This window comes from Erythrolamprus reginae, chromosome 1, assembly GCF_031021105.1.
Source record: "Erythrolamprus reginae isolate rEryReg1 chromosome 1, rEryReg1.hap1, whole genome shotgun sequence".
NCBI lineage: Eukaryota > Metazoa > Chordata > Lepidosauria > Squamata > Dipsadidae > Erythrolamprus > Erythrolamprus reginae.
The window spans coordinates 396,530,836-396,550,508 of NC_091950.1; the positions used below are offsets into that span (position 1 = coordinate 396,530,836).

The window sequence follows — 19,673 nt, forward strand, 5'->3', positions numbered from 1 at the left end:
AAGGAGGGTGGGGGCAACCCTGATATCCGGGGGGAGTTGGTTCCAGAGGGTCGGGGCCGCCACAGAGAAGGCTCTTCCCCTGGGTCCCGCCAAACGGCATTGTTTAGTCGACGGGACCCGGAGAAGGCCAACTCTGTGGGGACCTAAGCCGTTGCTGGGATTCGTGCGGCAGAAGACGGTCCCGGAGATATTCTGGTCCGATGCCATGAAGGGCTTTATAGGTCATAACCAACACTTTGAATTGTGACCGGAAACCGATCGGCAACCAATGCATCCTCATGCTGTCATTAATTTAATTTAATTTATTTAATTTATTCAACTTCTATGCCGCCCAATCTTGTAGGACTCAGGGCGGCTTACAACAATAAAAAACAATACAATAATAAAGAAAAATTGTAAACAATTTAGAATGATTCTGAACTGATTGTTTCAATACAGAGAACATGGATTCATAAGTTCGTACGTCAACGCAATACCCACAATACCGGGTTGGTGTCAAGTCTGGGAAGAGCACAGAATCAAACTAGGAATATGATACCTCCACCCGAAACAGAACACCCTACGAAAATAGACTAACAATCCTGGGTCTAGAAAGCTTAGAACTACGACGCATAAAACACGATTTAAGTATTGCCCACAAGATCATATGCTGCAACGTCCTACCGGCCAATGACTACTTCAGCTTCAACCGCAACAACACAAGAGCACGCAACAGATTCAAACTTAATATTAACCGCTCCAAACTTGACTGTAAAAAATATGACTTTAACAATCAAGTTGTCGAAGCGTGGAACTCATTACCGGACTCAGTAGTGTCAACCCCTAACCCCCAACACTTCTCCCTTAGACTATCCACGATTGACCTCTCCAGGTTCCTAAGAGGTCAGTAAGGGGCGCACATAAGTGCACTAGTATGCCTTTCGTCCCCTGTCCAATTGTCTTTCCTTTATCTCATATATCATATAGATTTTCTTCCTTTCATATATCTTCTCCTCTATTTTTACATATTATCTTTATATATATTACTTCGTGTCTATTCTCTTTCATATGTATTGTGTGATGGACAAATGAATAAATACAAACAAACCGTGCATCTTTGTTAATCTGTCATACGAGGGCTGTGATGGTGAACCTGTGCATGCGGAGCCATATTGGAGGGCACGCCAGGTCTTGCCCTTTGAGTTCATTAAGTCTTTCCTGGTAAGTTTTAGGCTTAATTTATGCAATACAGATCAGACATATAAATAAATGCGGGGACAGTCCAGAAAAATACTGGAATATAGAAAGCTGATGCCATCTAAATTCTGTGTGTAAAAAAAAATCGGAGAACAAAAGGCGACAATTAATAAGGATCTTGTATGGATTTTTCCTTCTTGTATTGCCTTTGTTACATTTCACCTACAAAAAGAGACCTCACCTACAAAAAGATATTGACAAAATTGAACGGGTCCAAAGACGGGCTACAAGAATGGTGGAAGGTCTTAAGCATAAAACGTATCAGGAAAGACTTCATGAACTCAATCTGTATAGTCTGGAGGACAGAAGGAAAAGGGGGGACATGATGGAAACATTTAAATATGTTAAAGGGTTAAATAAGGTCCAGGAGGGAAGTGTTTTTAATAGGAAAGTGAACACAAGAACAAGGGGACACAATCTGAAGTTAGTTGGGGGAAAGATCAAAAGCAACATGAGAAAATATTATTTTACTGAAAGAGTAGTAGATCCTTGGAACAAACTTCCCGCAGACGTGGTTGGTAAATCCACAGTAACTGAATTTAAACATGCCTGGGATAAACATATATCCATTGTAAGATAAAATACAGAAAATAGTATAAGGGCAGACTAGATGGACCATGAGGTCTTTTTCTGCCGTCAGTCTTCTATGTTTCTATGTTTCCTTTTAAAATGTAGCACATCCTTCTTTGTTACGATTTATCTCTTGCTTTCCAGTCAAATAATCAGTTCGATATATTAGGAAATGTCTATATTTTGGGAGGAGTAAAGAGGAAGCTGCATAAGAAATGCAATATTTTACCTCTGCACAAGCAGATCCTCTGCTATTTGCGAAATGAAAGCTCTAGGCTTTCTTCAACAATCCCCTTTCCCTCTCCCCTCCGTATCTTCTGCGATTCCGCTTTTGAAGCAACTTGTTTCTCATCTAATAAAAATCTTCTGGATCTTCAAAGGCAAACACATCCCCAGGGAGCAATTTCTGTCTTGCACAGTGTAGGTGTTTACAATGGCTAATAAGCCACACCGACTCAGTCTGGGAAATCAATGTTTCCATCCTTTATATGTGACCCAAAGCTCATTAGCGACATCTTGGAGCCACAAAGAAGCCGGATATTATTTGAGGAAGTGGATGGCATAGCAACATGGAAGCTGGAGGCTGCCTGCCTGTTCCAAGCACTGATCCAACTCCAGCTGTGCAAATACGGATGGAATATGAAACAAGCGCATAGAGAGAAATCTTTGGAGGATGGAAGACAGGGAAAGGAGATGTGGTCCTTTCTAGCCATTATTAGTAAAATTCTATAAGGTTAGGTTTTAAAAGTATTTCCTTCCTTCCTTCCTTCTTTCCATCTTTCTTTCTTTCCTTCCTTCCTTTCTTCATTTATTTGACTTCTATGCTGCCCTTCTCGAAGCGACTCGAAGTGACTTCTTCCTTCCTTCCTTCCTTCCTTCCTTCCTTCCTTCCATCTTCCATCTTTCTTTCTTCCTTCCATCTTTCTTTCTTTCCTTCCTTTCTTCATTTAATTGACTTCTATGCTGCCCTTCTCGAAGCGACTCGAAGTGACTTCTTCCTTCCTTCCTTCCTTCCTTCTTCCATCTTTCTTTCCTTCCTTCCTTTCTTCATTTATTTGACTTCTATGCTGCCCTTCTCGAAGCGACTCGAAGTGACTTCTTTCTTTCTTTCTTTCTTTCTTTCTTTCTCTTTCTTTCTTTCCTTCTTTCCTTCCTCCTTCCATCTTTCTTTCTTTCTTTCTTTCTTCATTTATTTGACTTCTATGCTGCCCTTCTCGAAGCGACTCAGGCCGGCGTACAACATAATGAAAACAATATGTATGAAGAAATCTAATTATTGTTTAAAAAATAATTATTAATAAAACAATAAAAAGCCCCCTTATGCAGTCATTCCCATTCATTCAGTTCAATCATTCACAATCATTCTATCTATCTGTTTATTGGATTTATATGCCACCCCTCTCCAAGGACTCAGGGTAGCTCACAACATAATAAAAAGAAAACATTATACAATATCAAAGTCTAAAATCCAATTAATATAATTAACTACTCCAAAAATCATGGGACATTAAAAATCATTCATTCACATTCAACAACAAGCATACATCGCATTTGTCGGCCAGAAGCTAGGGTCTAGTCACCCCAAGCCTGGTGGCATAGATGGGTTTTCAAGTTCTTACGGAAGGCAAGGAGGGTGGGGGCAGTACAAATCTCTGGGGGGAGCTGATTCCAGAGGGCCGGCCCCCCCACAGAGAAGGCTCTTTCCCTAGGCCCCATCAAGCAACATTGTCTAGTTGATGGAACCTAGAGAAGGTGGACTCTGTGGGACTTGACCGGTCGCTGGGTCTCATGCGACAGGAGGCGGTCCCGCAAGTAATCCGATCCGATGCCATATAGGGCTTTATAGATCATATTCCTTTTTGATGAGAACAATATAAACAAAAAGAGCTGGGATGGCGCAGCAGGTAGACTGTTGTACTGCAGGCCACTGAATCTGACTGTAGATCTGCAGTTCAGCGGTTCAAATCTCATCACCGGCTCAAGGTTGACTCAAACTTCCATCCTTCCGAGGTGGGTAAAATGAGAACCCAGATTGTTGGGGCAATACGCTGGCTCTGTTTTTAAAAAGCGCTATTGCTAACATGTTTTAAGCCACCCTGGGTCTAAGGAGAAGGGCGGCATAAAATTGAATGAATGAATGAATGAATGAATGAATGAATGAATGAATGAATGAATGAACTGGTTGCCGGCCTACACTGGTTGCTGATCAGTTTCTGGTCACAATTCAAAGTGTTGGTAATGACCTATAAAGCCCTACGTGGCATCGGACCAGAATACCTCCAGGACAGCCTTCTGCCACACGAATCTCAGCGGACAATCAGGTCCCACAGAGTTCACCTTCTCCAGGTCCCATCGACTAAAGCCGCCCCGAGTCTACGGAGAGGGGCGGCATACAAATCCAATAAATAAATAAATAAACAATGCCGTTTGCCGGGACCCAGGGGAAGAGCCTTCTCTGTGGCAGCCCCAGCCCTCTGGAATCAACTGCCCCTAGAGATCAGAACTGCCCCCACCCTTCCCACCTTCCGCAAGATGTCAAAGACCTATCTATGTCGCCAGGCATGGGGGGGAATAACTATCTCTTCACCCACCACCACCTTTTTTCCTGACTGTAATAGATGAGAATGGTGTGATTGTGCAGTAATGATTGCTTTTAATATCTATGCGTTTGTAATCTCGTTTTTTAACTCTATTGGATTTGTATTCTATGTATTGTATTGTTGTTGTGAGCCGCCCCGAGTCTTCGGAGAGGGACAGCATACAAATCTAATAAATCTTAAATCTTAATGAATAAATAAATGAATAAATAAATAAACAAACAAGCAAACAAACAAACCTATTATTGCCACAGATGCATAAACAAACTGTGTTTTGATTGTTTGTCAGCATGTTGCTGTAGCAATGAGATGAACACGCTTCCCGGAACTTCAGGCTCATGAATACTGAAGAGTAGATTATGAATAGATTATGATCCCGCTATATAGAGCGCTGGTGAGACCCCATTTGGAATACTGTGTTCCGTTCTGGAGACCTCACCTACAAAAAGATATTGACAAAATGGAACGGGTCCAAAGACGGGCTACAAGAATGGTGGAAGGTCTTAAGCATAAAACATATCAGGAAAGACTTAATGAACTCAATCTGCATAGTCTGGAGGACAGAATGAAAAGGGGGGACATGATGGAAACATTTAAATATGTTAAAGGGTTAAATAAGGTTCAGGAGGGAAGTGTTTTTAATAGGAAAGTGAACACAAGAACAAGGGGACACAATCTGAAGTTAGTTGGGGGAAAGCTCAGAAGCAACGTGAGAAAATATTATTTTACTGAAAGAGTAGTAGATCCCTGGAACAAACTTCCAGCAGACGTGGTTGGTAAATCCACAGTAACTGAATTTAAACATGCCTGGGATAAACATATATCCATTGTAAGATTAAAATACAGGAAATAGTATAAGGGCAGACTAGATGGACCATGGGGTCTTTTTCTATCATCAGTCTTCTATGTTTCTATGATACACTTGGCATCCATGAATCTGTCTAATCCTGCCTTGAAGCTATCAAGGTTGACAACTGTCATGGCAAAAGCGGTGAGTTTTGGGCTTGCACGCATTAATCGCTTTTCCATTGATTCCTATGGGAAACATTGTTTCGTCTTAAAAACTTTTCACCTTACAAACCTCGTCCCGGAACCAATTAAGTTTGTAAGACGAGGTATCACTGTATTTAATTATTTCCTATTTTAAAAGTAATTAAGGATCATACTAAGCTACTAGAGAAGGAACGACAATAAAAAAGTCTTCTATGTTTCTATAAATACAGTAAAATGGGGAGAACCAGACAAATCTAATTTAAACAACTGAGCAGCTGAAAACTGGGTTTATGCTGAGGGCACAGGGCACCAACAGGATTGACTGAAACTCCGGGGAACCTGAAAAGACAGAAGGGGAGGCAAAGCAGCCAGCTACCAAGTGGGCAGCCGCTGAGAGACGGATGGCATCTGTCTGGGAAACGCAACAGGAACGTAGGCAACTAAGGTGGGAGGAAAGGAGGGCTGCGCTTGGAAGAAATCCAGCTATTTTTTCTGGAAGTTCAAGCGCTTTCCCGCTGAATCCCGAGAGCCCATCCCACACAGCCCTAATTAGAGAATGCCGACAGCAGACACAAGAAAAGAGTTGTCAGAGGAAGCAAAAAAAACCAAGGAATTGAATGAACAACTTGGTGAGCTATGACAGACTGTATACCAATACCTCCGGAACTGCCTTCTACTGCACAAATCCCAGCAGCCAATAAGGTCCCATAGAGTTGGCCTTTTCCGGGTCCCGTCGACCAAACAATGTCATTTGGTGGGCCCCAGGGGAAGAGCCTTCTCTGTGGCGGCCCCAGCCCTCTGGAATCAACTCCCCCCCGGAGATTAGAACAGCCCCCACCTTCCTTGTCTTTCGCAAGTTACTCAAGACCCGCCTGTATCACCTGGCATGGGGGAACTAAGACATCTCCCCCAGGCTTTCTTATATTTTATGTTTGGTATGTATGTGTTGTATGGTATTTAACAGTTGGGGTTTTTTATATAATTTTCATTATTAGATTTGTTTCATTGTTATACTGTTTTTATTACTGTTGTGAGCCACCCCGAGTCTTCAGAGAGGGGCGGCATACAAATCTAATAAATTATTATTAATTATTAATTATTATATGAATATCACCTTTAAAGACAGGGAAGAAAGATATGCTGGTCTGCTCAACCAGCTACTAGCCAGAAAAGCACTTTCCAGTTTGCTCTTGTGTTTTTTTATTTTCAGCATGGCTTAAAAAATCAGCAAAGCGTGCAACATTTGCTAGGAAATCCTATTGAGCATTATTATCGATGCAGCCACTGCTAAGGAAGACAAACTATTGTTTTTAGCATTTGTGCCTTTATTTATTTAGCAGAAATTTGCAAAAAGCTGCAAATCAACTAAGTGACCTCGACAACTTTAAACTGGATTGGACCTGTTTCTAACATGGATAGAAGATGTCTATATCTCTTCTTCTACTCTTTCATTGATATGTTCTATTACTATACCTTCTTTTCTATTATTTCTTAGATATATTTTACTATGAGTATCTCCTCTATAACTTTCATCATGTATTTTACTATGTATATAGATATATACCCACTAAAACCCTCATTGTGTATTGGACAAAATAAATAAATGAATTAAATAAATAAATAAAAATTTGTGAAAGAAAGCAGTGGCAAACATCTATATTGGTGTAAAGGTAATCATGGACATGTCCACAAAGGATGGAAGGATAAATCAAATTTGAGCTGGTCAGGATCGCACTTCTGGCACTAAGCACTGGGCCACTATAATCTTATAAAGCAGTGATGGCAAACCTATGGCACGGGTGCCACAGGCGGCACACAGAGCCATATCTGCTGACACGTGAGCCGTTGCCCTAGCTCAGCTCCAACGTGCATGTGTGTGCTGCCCAGCTGATTTTTGGCTTGCACAGAAGTTGAGAAACAGGCCGCTTCCAGCCTCCAGAGGACCTCTGGGGGACGGAGAAAACTGTTTTCACCCTCCACAAGCATTGAATAATAATAATAATAATAATAATAATAATAATAATAATAATAATAATAATAATATTTCGATCATGTCCCCCCTTTCCCTTCTGTCCTCCAGACTATACAGATTGAGTTCATTAAGTCTTTCCTGATACGTTCTATGCTTAAGACCTTCCACCATTCTTGTAGCCTGTCTTTGGACCCGTTCAATTTTGTCAATATCTTTTTGTAGGTGAGGTCTCCAGAACTGAACACAGTATTCCAAATGTGGTCTCACCAGCGCTCTATATAGCGGGATCACAATCTCCCTCTTCCTGCTTTTTATACCTCTAGCTATGCAGCCAAGCATCTTACTTGCTTTTCCTACCGCCCGACCACACTCTCACCCATTTTGAGACTGTCAGAAATCACTACCCCTAAATCCTTTTCTTCTGAAGTTTTTGCTAACACAGAACTGCCAATACAATACTCAGATTGAGGATTCCTTTTCCCCAAGTGCATTATTTTACATTTGGAAACATTAAACTGCAGTTTCCATTGCTTTGACCATTTATCTAGTAAAGCTAAATCATTTACCATATTACAGACGCCTCCAGGAATATCAACCCTATTGCACACTTCAGAGTCATCGGCAAATACGCAAACCTTCCCTACCAAACCTTCCCCTATGTCACTCACAAACATATTAAAAAGAATAGGACCCAGAACAGACCCTTGTGGCACACCGCTTGTAACCTGACTCTGCTCAGAATACTCGCTGTTAACAATAACTCTACGCTTCAGCCAGCTGCAAATCCACTGAACTATCCAGGGATTATGTCCAATCTTCACTAATTTATCTATCAGCTCTTTATGTGGAACCGTATCAAATCTCATCACACATTCAAATCTCATCACACGGCTTAAGGTTGAACCATCCTTCCATCCTTCCGAGGTGGGTAAAATGAGGACCCGGATTGTGGGGGCAATAGGCTGGCTCTGTTAAAAAGTGCTATTGCTAACATGTTGTAAACCGCCCTGAGTCTAAGGAGAAGGGCGGCATTAAAAAAAATAAAAAATAAATAGAATAAATAAATAAATGTGTGGGGGCAGAGAGAATAGGGTCAAGGATATGTCATATGACGTACTCATATTTTCTTTCCATCTTCTCGCCCAGGTTAGATTATTTTGGGTTCGATAAACGATCAATAAATTAGAAAAGTGGGATTGGAAATGAGTTCAGCTGGGAATCCCTTCTGGACATATCCGTGTGGTTTTCTTGGCAGCAAAAGAAAAGTTATTTATTTAATTGCGGGTAATAAATAAATAAACTGACAGCAGTTTGTTTTAGTGAGGGTTTGAAGTGACAACAGAAGGGGGAAAAGTGAGTTATGATCCTTTTAGAAACATAGAAGACTGACGGCAGAAAAAGACATCATGGTCCATCTACTCTGCCCTTATACCATTTCCTGTATTTTATCTTAGGATGGATATATGTTTATGTTTAAGAATAAAAAATAGGGAAGCACAGGGGGAAAAGTCATGGGGAAGCATGGGTGGGTTGTGCCCCACTGCTCTGACATGAATGCCGCAGGATGCAAATAATCCTGCACCTCAATCAAATTCGGGCTTGACACTGTACCAGTGATGGCTTATCTTTTGGTTGTCTGTGCCGAAAGCCATGTGCGCATGATCCCCAATAATGGGCTGCTGCATGGACGGTCTGATGCGCAGCCCCAGTTTGAAAAACAGATGCGCACACATCGCCGTGTTCCTGGTGCATTCCTCCACACCCCTGTGCGCAATTCAGCTTCTGCACATTATTCATTCATTCATTCATTCATTCATTCATTCATTCAATTTTTATGCCGCCCTTCTCCTTAGACTCAGGGTGGCTTACAACATGTTAGCAATAGCACTTTTTAACAGAGCCAGCCTATTGCCCCCACAAGCCGGGTCCTCATTTTACCCACCTTGGAAGGATGGAAGGCTGAGTTAACCTTGAGCCGGTCATGAGATTTGAACTGCTGACCTTCAGGTCCACAGTCAGCTTCAGTGGCCTGCAGTACAGCACTCTACCTGCTGCGCCACCCCGGCTCCAGGAAGCTAAGCTTCACGCGAGGGCACTTGTGTGAGTAGGATTTTTTGCTTCCGTGTATGCACATAACTTATAATTTATGTAGTATAATGTATAATTTATATAAATAAATTATAATAAATTAATAATAATTTATTAGATTTGTATGCCGCCCCTCTCCGAAGACTCGGGGCGGCTCACAACAACAGTGAACAATATATAACAAATCCAATAATTAAAAAACTCAGCCTAAATATCCTTATCATTCAAAATAACCATACAACCCAATCATACCATACATAAATCTTAGTAGCAAGGGAATACCTCAGTTACCCTATGCCTGGTGACATAGGTGGATTTTCAGAGACTTACAGAAGGTGAGGAGGGGGGGCAGTTCTAATCTCCAGAGGGAGTTGATTCCAGAGGGCTGGGGCCGCCACAGAGAAGGCTATTCTCCTGTGTCCCGCCAGATGACATTGTTTAGTCGATCGGACTCGGAGAAGGCTGATTCTGTGGGACCCAATCGGCCGAAAAATGCCAAAAATCGTCAAAATCTCCCACAAAATCGCATGCGTGTGTGCGTTCCCTCGCATGCGCAGAAGCAAAATCTCGCTGGGATGCACACATGCCCATGCAGCAGAAGCAAAGCTGAATGTGCAGCGCACCGATAGCGTCGGAATCGGGAATCCGCCCCTGCCTGCCCCCCACCGCTGGTCACGCCAAGGGCTTCCTGCTGTGAGATGGACAGACGAGTGCTGGGTGCTGCTGTCTAAATTAAGACACAGCTAATTACAGAGCGCTTTGTTCTAATGCGCTCACACGCATCAGGCAAGGGAGTTAATTAATATTTACGCCGCTCTCACACTTGCCACGGGAGAGAACGTTCCATTGTTTGGAACAGAGCAGCAAAAAGAAAATATGAAGGCAGCCACAATAGGGGTTGCGTAGTAGCAGAGAACCATGTTATGGGGGGGGGGGGCACAGCCCTCCCAACAACAACAAAACAGAATTTCCAGCCGGCTAAAATCTAAAGAGCAAAAGCTACATCTGCGCGGCAAACACCTAACGCTACCAACTGAAAGGCATCCTGCAGCCTTTGTCAACTTTCGCTCCACGGTAGATTTGTTTGTTGTGCAAAACAGGGAGAGAGAATTAACGGAGAGGCATTAAAAAAAAAAGTTTAAAGTGTCTGGTAACATAATCTGGATCTCCCCATCAGGTTCCACAAACGAGGCAGGGAAGCTGCATAATGAGACCCCAAATCTGGAAGCATTTCAAGACAAAGTCTTTGGCAAGCCCAAACACCGGTGAGAAATCCAGATGGCTGAACATAGAAACATAGAAGACTGACAGCAGAAAAAGACCTCATGATCCATCTAGTCTGCCCTAAAGGGGTCGCGACCCACAGGTTGAAAAGTGCTGCTCTAGATCTTATGAAGGTTCAGACTTTGAACCTTCCACAGACTTGGATTGGCATGTTTAAATTCAGTTACTGTGGATTTATCTACCACGTCTGCTGGAAGTTTGTTCCAAGCATCTACTACTCTTTCGGGTAAAACAATATTTTCTCATGTTGCTTTTGATCTTTCCCCCAACTAACTTCAGATTGTGTCCCCTTGTTCTTGTGTTCACTTTCCTATTAAAAACACTTCCCTCCTGAACCTTATTTAACCCTTTGACATATTTAAATGTTTCGATCATGTCCCCCCTTTTCCTTCTGTCCTCCAGACTATACAGATTGAGTTCATTAAGTCTTTCCTGATACGTTTTATGCTTAAGACCTTCCACCATTCTTGTAGCCCGTCTTTGGACCCATTCAATTTTGTCAATATCTTTTTGTAGGTGAGGTCTCCAGAACTGAACACAGTATTCCAAATGTGGTCTCACCAGCGCTCTATATAGCGGGATCACAATCTCCCTCTTCCTGCTTTTTATACCTCTAGCTATGCAGCCAAGCATCCTACTTGCTTTCCCTACCGCCCAACCACACTGCTCACCCATTTTGAGACTGTCAGAAATCACTATCCCTAAATCCTTCTCTTCTGAAGTTTTTGCTAACACAGAACTGCCAATACAATACTCAGATTGAGGATTCCTTTTCCCCAAGTGCACGTTTTATGCTTAAGACCTTCCACCATTCTTGTAGCCCGTCTTTGGACCCGTTCAATTTTGTCAATATCTTTTTGTAGGTGAGGTCTGCAGAACTGAACACAGTACAGTGATCCCCCGATTATCGCGAGGGTTCCGTTCCAAGACCCCTCGCGATAATCGATTTCTCGCGATGTAGCGGTGCGGAAGTAAAAACACCATCTGCGCATGCGCGCCCCTTTTTCCATGGCCGCGCATTCGCAGATGGTGTTTTTACTTCCGCACCTGGGAAGACCCAGCAGCTGAGGAGCCGCCTGCCTGCCTGCTTGTCCGCCGCTTTTCCGCTTGTCCGCCGGTCTGGGAGTTGAAGACCCAGGGAAGGTTCCTTCGGCCGCCCACCAGCTGATCTGCTCGGCAGCGCAGTAGCAGCGAGGAGCCGAAGATGGGGTTTCCCCGTTGCCCACGCAAAGGGGAAACCCCATCTTCGGCTCCTTGCTGCTACTGCGCTGCCAAGCAGATCAGCTGGTGGGCGGCCGAAGGAACCTTCCCTGGGTGCCGCCCGCCGCTCGAGAGCAAGAGGGGGAGAGATAGAGAAAGAGAGAGAAGGAAAGAAAGAGATGAGAGAGGGAGGAAGAGAGTGTGAGAGAGGAAGAAGCAAGATAGAGAAAGAGAGAGAGAAAGAAAGATGAGAAAGGAAGGGAGTGACGTCATCGGGTGGAAAAATCGCGATATAGCGTTTCGCAAAGATCGAGATCGCGAAACTCGGGGGATCACTGTATTCCAAATGTGGTCTCACCAGCGCTCTATATAGCAGGATCACAGTCTCCCTCTTCCTGCTGAACAGCCTGATGTGTCCCATGTTGTTGAACTTCCATGGAATCCCAGGCTCCTCTTTCATTTTCGCACTAAGTTTCCAATTTCTATCTGGTTTACGCAAACGAGGCAACGCAGAGAAGCCGTTTAGTCTAACTGCAACCACGATACAAACCTCTGTCCTTAGCAAAATCCTACTGCTTTTCTGGATCGGTCGTGAAAGAAACACAAGGCAACTTTACTCACTCTCGTCAGGGTTTGGGGCAGCGAGGATGGCACTGTGCTTTCTCTTCACTTCTTCCACGTTTTCTGAGATCTTCTCTATGAAGCCACGGATTTCTTCCACCTGAGAAGGGAAGCAAAAAGGCTGGCAGGCTTGCATGATTACAACTCTGGATCCGGATAATGAATGCTACACAACTTGGGATTGATATACAGTGGTACCTCTACCTAAGGACGTCTCTACTTAAGAACTTTTCTAGATAAGAATCGGGTGTTCAAGATTTTTTTGCCTCTTCTCAAGAACCATTTTCTACTTCAGAACCCAAGCCCGGAAAAATTTCCCAGGAAATTTGAGAGCGGCACGAAGACCCGGCCAGTTTCCTGCCATTCCCCCTTTAATCCCAGCCATCTCAGGCTTTTCTGGGCTGCCAGAGGAGCCTTTCGGTGGCATTTATTCAGTGGCCCTTCATGGCACCGGACCAGATTATCTCAGGGACTGCTTTCTGCTGCACGAATCCAGTTAGGTCCCACAGAGTGGATCTTCTCCGGGTCCCGTCAACTAAACAATGCCGCTTGGTGGGACCCAAGGGAAGAGCCTTCTCTGTGGCGGCCACGGCCCTCTGGAACCAACTCCCCCCCAGAGATTAGAATTGCCCCCACCCTCTTTGCCTTTCGTAAGCTACTTAAAACCCACCTCTGCTGCCAGGCATGGGGGAATTGAGATCCTCTTTCCCCCTAGGCCTTTACAATTCTATGCATGGTATGTATGTATGTATGTCTGGTTTTTATATTAATGGGTTTTTAATCGTGTTTAGTATTACATTACTATTGTACACTGTTTTCTTGTTGCTGTTAGCCGCTCAGAGTCTCCGGAGAGGGGCGGCATACAAATCCAATCAATCAATCAATAAAAATAAAAATTAATTAATTAATTAATTAATTAATTAATTAATTAATTTAAGGAGGCTTTGGCAATCCAGAGCGAACAGAGCATTTACTTTACTTTTGCTTCTACTTACAAACTTTTCTACTTAAGAACCTGGTCACGGAATGAATTAAGTTCTTAAGTAGAGGTATCACTCTATTAAATATTGATCATTCAAATAGCAACAGCAGTTAGACTTATGTACTGCTTCATAGTGGTATACAGCCCTCTGTAAGCAGTTTATAGAGTTGGCATATTGCCCCCAACAATCTAGATCCTCATTTACCAATACTATCAGCGAACTGAGCTGCATTGGCTACCAACTGGTTTCCGAACACAATTTAAAGTGTGGATGATTATCTATAAAGCCCTACAAGGCTTAGGACCAGACTACTTATGGGACCGTCTGCTGCCTCAGATATCCCAGTGGCCATTCAGACCATACAGTCAGCCTTCTCCTGGTCCCATCAACCAACTATGTTGCCTGGTGGGGCCTAGGCGCAGGGCCTTTTCTGTGGTGGCTCCGGTTCTTTGGAACCAACTCCCTCCAGAGATTCGTACCACCCCCACCCTCCTGGCCTTTTGTAAAGCTTTAAAAATACACCTTTTGCCAGCAGGCCTGGGGCCGTTGAGCATTGATACCTGCTCTGGCCGAATACTATGATTTTGATGAGACAAATGTAGGTTGAATGGTCTAAATGTTTAAGAGAAGGTTTTAATTATTGGATTCTTAAACGTAGCTTTTAGTGTAGGATTTTATATTGTTGATTTTTATGCTGTAAGCCGCCCTGAGTCCCCTGGAGAAGGGCAACACATAAATCCAAATAACAAATAAATAAACATTTGTCAGCCCTGTTAACCATTTTTTTTTGGGGGGGGGGGGGGCTTGGATCTTCAGGCCTGCCACATTTCGTGCTGCCTGCGCAGAAGCAAAATCTCACTGTGTGTGTGTGTGTGTGTGTTTGAGGCTTTGTGTTGATTTTTGCAAAATAAACTCTATATATGTAGAGCAGTGTTTCCCAACCTTGGCCACTTGAAGATATCTGGACTAACAAAGTATTCAATTAGAATATTTCGTTCATTCAGATCTAGGGTGTGTTCTTTGAGTGTTCCCTTTATTTTTTTTGAGCAGTATATATTGCAAGCCCATGTATCACATGCCAGACGCTAAATAATAAATAGGAAATAAGGATTTATCACCTGCTCAAAAAACTCATCCATAAAACGATCCCGATCCACGCCAACAGCAACCTCGTCGTCATCGTCACTGTCCTTGGCCTGCAATGTAAGGAACATAATTTCAATATCTGTAAATTCAAAAGGCTGCCTCAAATAATGCAAAGACCTAAATTCTGCACCATAAGGCCAGAGCAGACATCAGTCGGATAGTACCTTTGATTTTCCCCCAAGGACAAAATAGCTATACATTGATTCCTATTCTTCCAACTCATTCATTTCTGAGCTCTTCTAATGCTAATAAATCACCAAAGTGAGCTAAAAGCAGAAGTACCATTACATTTCTGCACAACATGGAGATACCATCTAGCTCTTGAGTGCCTACCCCACTATGTTCTTTCTTTTTTTTAAAAAAAAATATATATTTTATTAATTTTCAAAAACAAACATAACAGACATAACAGACAACATTTAGTGGAGCTGCAGTCGCTCCGCTCAAAGTGGAAGTCATCATCATAATAATAAAAGAAAAACATCATCTATAAAATGTATGAAGATATATAAAATGAAAATATCAGTTTTAACATAGTAAATCTAAACCTATATAAAAGTTTATAAAGATATATATTCAAAAAAAAATTTAAGAGAAAAAAGAAGAGTCTACGGAGAGGGCCGGCATTCAATTCAATTCAATTCAATTCAATTCAATTCAATTCAATTCAAATCAAATCAAATCAAATCAAATCAAACCAAACCAAACCAAACCAAACCAAATCACAAACAAATTATGTTTATCCAGTAATACCTCATCTTACGAACTTAATTGGTGCCGGAAGGTGGTTCGTAAGGTGAAAAGTCCATAAGACGAAATATTGTTTCCCATAGGAAACAATGTAAAACGAATCAATGCGTGCAAGAAAAAAAACCCACCGCTGCCCGGCTGTCACCTTTTGAAACAGCCGAGCGCTTCTCAGTGTTCTCCCAATGCCGAACCCGGAAGTTCGGCAAAAGTTCAGGTTCGGGTGGCCGCCGAGAAGCCCCGCCGCCCAGCTGTCACCTTTTGAAACAGCCGGGGGGCTTCTCGGCGTCCTCCCGAACCCGAACGCCAAACCCGAACTTTTGCTGAACTTCTGGGTTCAGCGTTCAGGAGAACACCGAGAAGCCCCCCAGCTGTTTCAAAGGGCGACAGCCGGGCGGCGGGGCTTCTTGGCGGCCTCCCAAACGCCGAACCCAGAAGTTCGGCAAAAGTTCGTATTTGGCATTCGGGTTTGGGAGGATGCCGAGAAGCCCCCGGCTGTTTCAAAAGGTGACAGCCGGGCGGCGGGGCTTCTCAGCGGCCACCCGAACCCGAACTTTTGCCGAACTTCCGGGTTCGGCATTCGGGCGGCGGGTTCGTAAGATGAAAAAAGTTCGGAAGAAGAGGCAAAAAATTTCCGAACCCCGGGTTCGTATCTCGAATTGTTCGTATGGCGAGGGGTTCGTATCACGAGGTACCACTGTATTAGTAAATAATTACCATCTAGTACAATTTTACTAATATTCAAATAATATAACAACACACTTATCCCTTTTTCCTTGTTTCCCACCAAGCATATACCTTCTGCCAAATATCATAAAATTCTGATTCTTCTTGGTTGTTTAAGCGTCTCGTCATCTTGTTGAGCTCGGCACAATCTAAAACTTTCTTAAGAATGTCTATGTTCTTTCTATATCTGTGGCTCAGGGACAAATTTCCTTAACTTGGATCAAAATTGTACCAAGCCTAATTCAGTAAGACACTCCTGGTACACTACTGTCATCACAATAGCACAGGTCTGTCCAAGCTCCATTTGGTTCAAACGACTCTGATCTTGTGTTAGCAGGAAACTCCTTTGAGGATTGGATGAAAATTGTAACTTTAAGAATTTTGAAATTTAAAAAATTAACTTTAAGGATTGGAGGAAAATAGGTGGTAGATCCAGGTGACAAAATTAGGAAGCTGAGAAGGCAGCATTGAGATAGTAGTTAATATAGCTAGGAAAATTTAAGAAATAAGCATAGATATAGTATAGGGAGAAAAACGAGTTTAAGAGAAACACCGATAATAACGAGATTAGGAACATGAGTTACTATCCGTTAACTATGGGATGGATGGTGAATAAATACACTCAGGAAAAGGTTAACAGGAAGAAAAGAAAGTAGAGAAGGGAGGAAAGAAGGGGAGAGGACGGACGTAGGAATGCAGGAGAGAAGGAGAAAGTAGGCAGAGGGAGGGGGTGATATGACATAAAGGGAAAAACAGGCAGGTGATTACAGTATAAAAGGTGCAAATTATTGCATGGGTTTATGTTATATCACATAGAAATGTATAATTATGTATAATTTTTAAAGAATTAAGGTACAGTACTACCTCGTGATACGAACTTTTTGAGATATGAATCTGGGGTTCGGAGAATTTTTGTCTCTTCTTACGAACTTTTTTTGCCTTACGAACCCGCCACCCGAACGCAAAAATTCGGATTCGGCGTTTGGGTTCGTAAGATCACCAAGAAGCGCTGCCGCCCGGCTGTCACCTTGCCAGAAGAGCCACGGAGCTGTCGGCCAGTCGGGAGGCTCAAATGGAGGTGGGGAATCCCAATAGGGAATTCCATGGGTGGAGCTTTAACATCATGAAGACGTCCTTCCTGGCCGGCCAAAACGTGGACTCCAGGAAGGACGTCTCCATGACGTCAAAGCTCCGCCCATGGAATTCCCTATTGGGATTCCCCACCTTCGTTTGAGCCTCCCAACCAGCCGACAGCTCCGCGGCTCTTCTGGCAAGGTGACAGCTGGGCGGCGGGGCTTCTCGGCGGCCTCCCGAATCCGAACCCGAACGTTTGCCAAACTTCCGGGTTCGGCATTTGGGAGAACGCTGAGAAGCGCCCCGGCTGTTTCAAAAGGCGGCAGCTGGGCGGTGGGGCTTCTAGGCGGCCTCCTGAACCCAAACCCGAACCTGAACTTTTGCCAAACTTCCGGGTTCGGCATTCGGGAGAACGCTGAGAAGCGCTCGGCTGTTTCAAAAGGTGACAGCTGGGCGGCGCAGCCCAGCGGAGCGCCTTTTTTGCGATTTTTTTTTTGCTTGCATGCATTAATTGATTTTACATTGTTTCCTATGGGAAACATTGTTTCGTCTTACGAACTTTTCACCTTACGAACCTCCTCCCGGAACCAATTAAGTTTGTAAGACGAGGTATTACTGTATATGTATGGATGTAGAAGAAGCGAAAAACAATAACAAATTAGGGTTTTTTTTAAAAGGAATGGATGACACTCAAAGGATCTGTATTACCTTTGCCCTCTCAGGATCTGATTCATTCATTCATTCATTCATTCTTCATTCATTCATCCATTCATTCATTCATCTTCCTTCCCTCCCTCCCTCCCTCCCTCCCTCCCTCTTTCTTTCTTTCTTTCTTTCTTTCTTTCTTTCTTTCTTTCTTTCTTTCTTTCTTTCTTTCTTTGACTTCTATGCCGCCCCATCCCAATGGGACTCAGGGCAGCTTACAACAATATACAAACAGTACAATAATGAAAAGAAATCAAATATTACCTGCCCTGAGTCATGAGGAGAAGGGTGGCCTATAAATCTAATAAATCTAAAAATAAACTTAATATGAAACAATAAAATCCCATATAAAACCCACAAAGCGGCGGTACAATCACACACACACATACCACTCATATTCAATGAGTGACAGATGTAACATTCATGGCCTCCAAGCCTGCCAGCAAAGCCAAGTCTTCACAGCCTTTCTGAAGACCAGTAGGGTGGGAGTAGTACAGATATCGGGGGGGGGGGGATTAGTTGCATAGAGCCGGGACAGCCACAGAGAAGGTTTAGGTTTAGGTTTATTGGATTTATATGCCGCCCCTCTCCGCAAACTCGGGGCGGCTCACAACAATAATAATAAAAAAAAAAAAACAGTACAGTACATAATACCAAATCCAATGCCCACCCATGTAGTTACAATTTAAATTAATAATCTCATAAAAACAGTATACTGTATATAAAAAACAGGCACACAGTCAATCAATCAACAAAAAAACATGGGCAAGGGGGAGGTGTTTTAGTTCCCCCATGCCTGACCTCAGAGGTGGGTCTTAAGGAGCTTACGAAAGGCAGGGAGGGTGGGGGCAATCCTAATCTCAGGGGGGAGCTGGTTCCAGAGGGTCGGGGCCCCCACAGAGAAGGCTCTTCCCCTGGGTCCCACCAGACGACATTGTTTAGTCGACGGGACCCAGAGAAGGCCAACTCTGTGGGACCTAACCGGTCGCTGGGATTCGTGCGGCAGGAGGCGGTCCCGAAGATATTCTGGTCCGGTGCCATGAAGGGCTTTATAGGTCATAACCAACACTTTGAATTGTGACCGGAAACTGATCGGCAGCCAATGCAGACTGCGGAGTATTGGAGTGATATGGGCATACTTGGAGAAGCCCATAATTGCTCTCGCAGCTGCATTCTACACGATCTGAAGTTTCCGAACACTTTTCAGAGGTAGCCCATGTAGAGAGCGTTACAGTAGTCGAGCCTTGAGGTGATGAGGGCATGACTGACTGTGAGCAATGACTCCCGGTCCAAATAGGGCCGCAACTGGCGCACCAGGCGAACCTGGGCAAACGCCCCCCTCGCCACAGCTGAAAGGTGTTTTTCTAATGTGAGCTGTGGATCGAGGAGGACGCCCAAGTTGCGGACCCTCTCTGAGGGGGTCAATAATTCCCCCCCCAGGGTAATGGACGGACAGATAGAATTGTCCTTGGGAGGCAAAACCCACAGCCACTCCGTCTTGTCTGGGTTGAGTTTGAGTTTGTTGACACCCATCCAGGCCCCAACAGCCTCCAGGCACCGGCACATCACTTCCACTGCTTCGTTGACTGGACATGGGGTGGAGGCCCTCCCCCACCGTCCCGCAAACCTGCATTGCTTACATACCTCTACCTCACACTCAAAATTGGTGCCTGTCACCGAAACACAGAAAGTATTCCCCCACCCACCCCAAATTCTGTACATAATCCTCCT

General features: G+C 43.7%; 1 protein-coding gene across 1 annotated transcript in view; it reads right to left on the reverse strand.

Annotated features, from left to right (window-relative positions):
• Nucleotides 1-19,673, reverse strand: part of STX1A (syntaxin 1A) — a 114,814-nt gene that overhangs the window by 44,314 nt on the left and 50,827 nt on the right. Inside the window, exons 2-3 of the mRNA XM_070742137.1 lie at nucleotides 14,663-14,740; nucleotides 12,562-12,661 (exon numbers count right to left, since the gene is read on the reverse strand). Coding sequence (XP_070598238.1) covers nucleotides 12,562-12,661; nucleotides 14,663-14,740 — 178 coding nt within the window. The remainder of the gene's footprint in view (nucleotides 1-12,561; nucleotides 12,662-14,662; nucleotides 14,741-19,673) is intronic.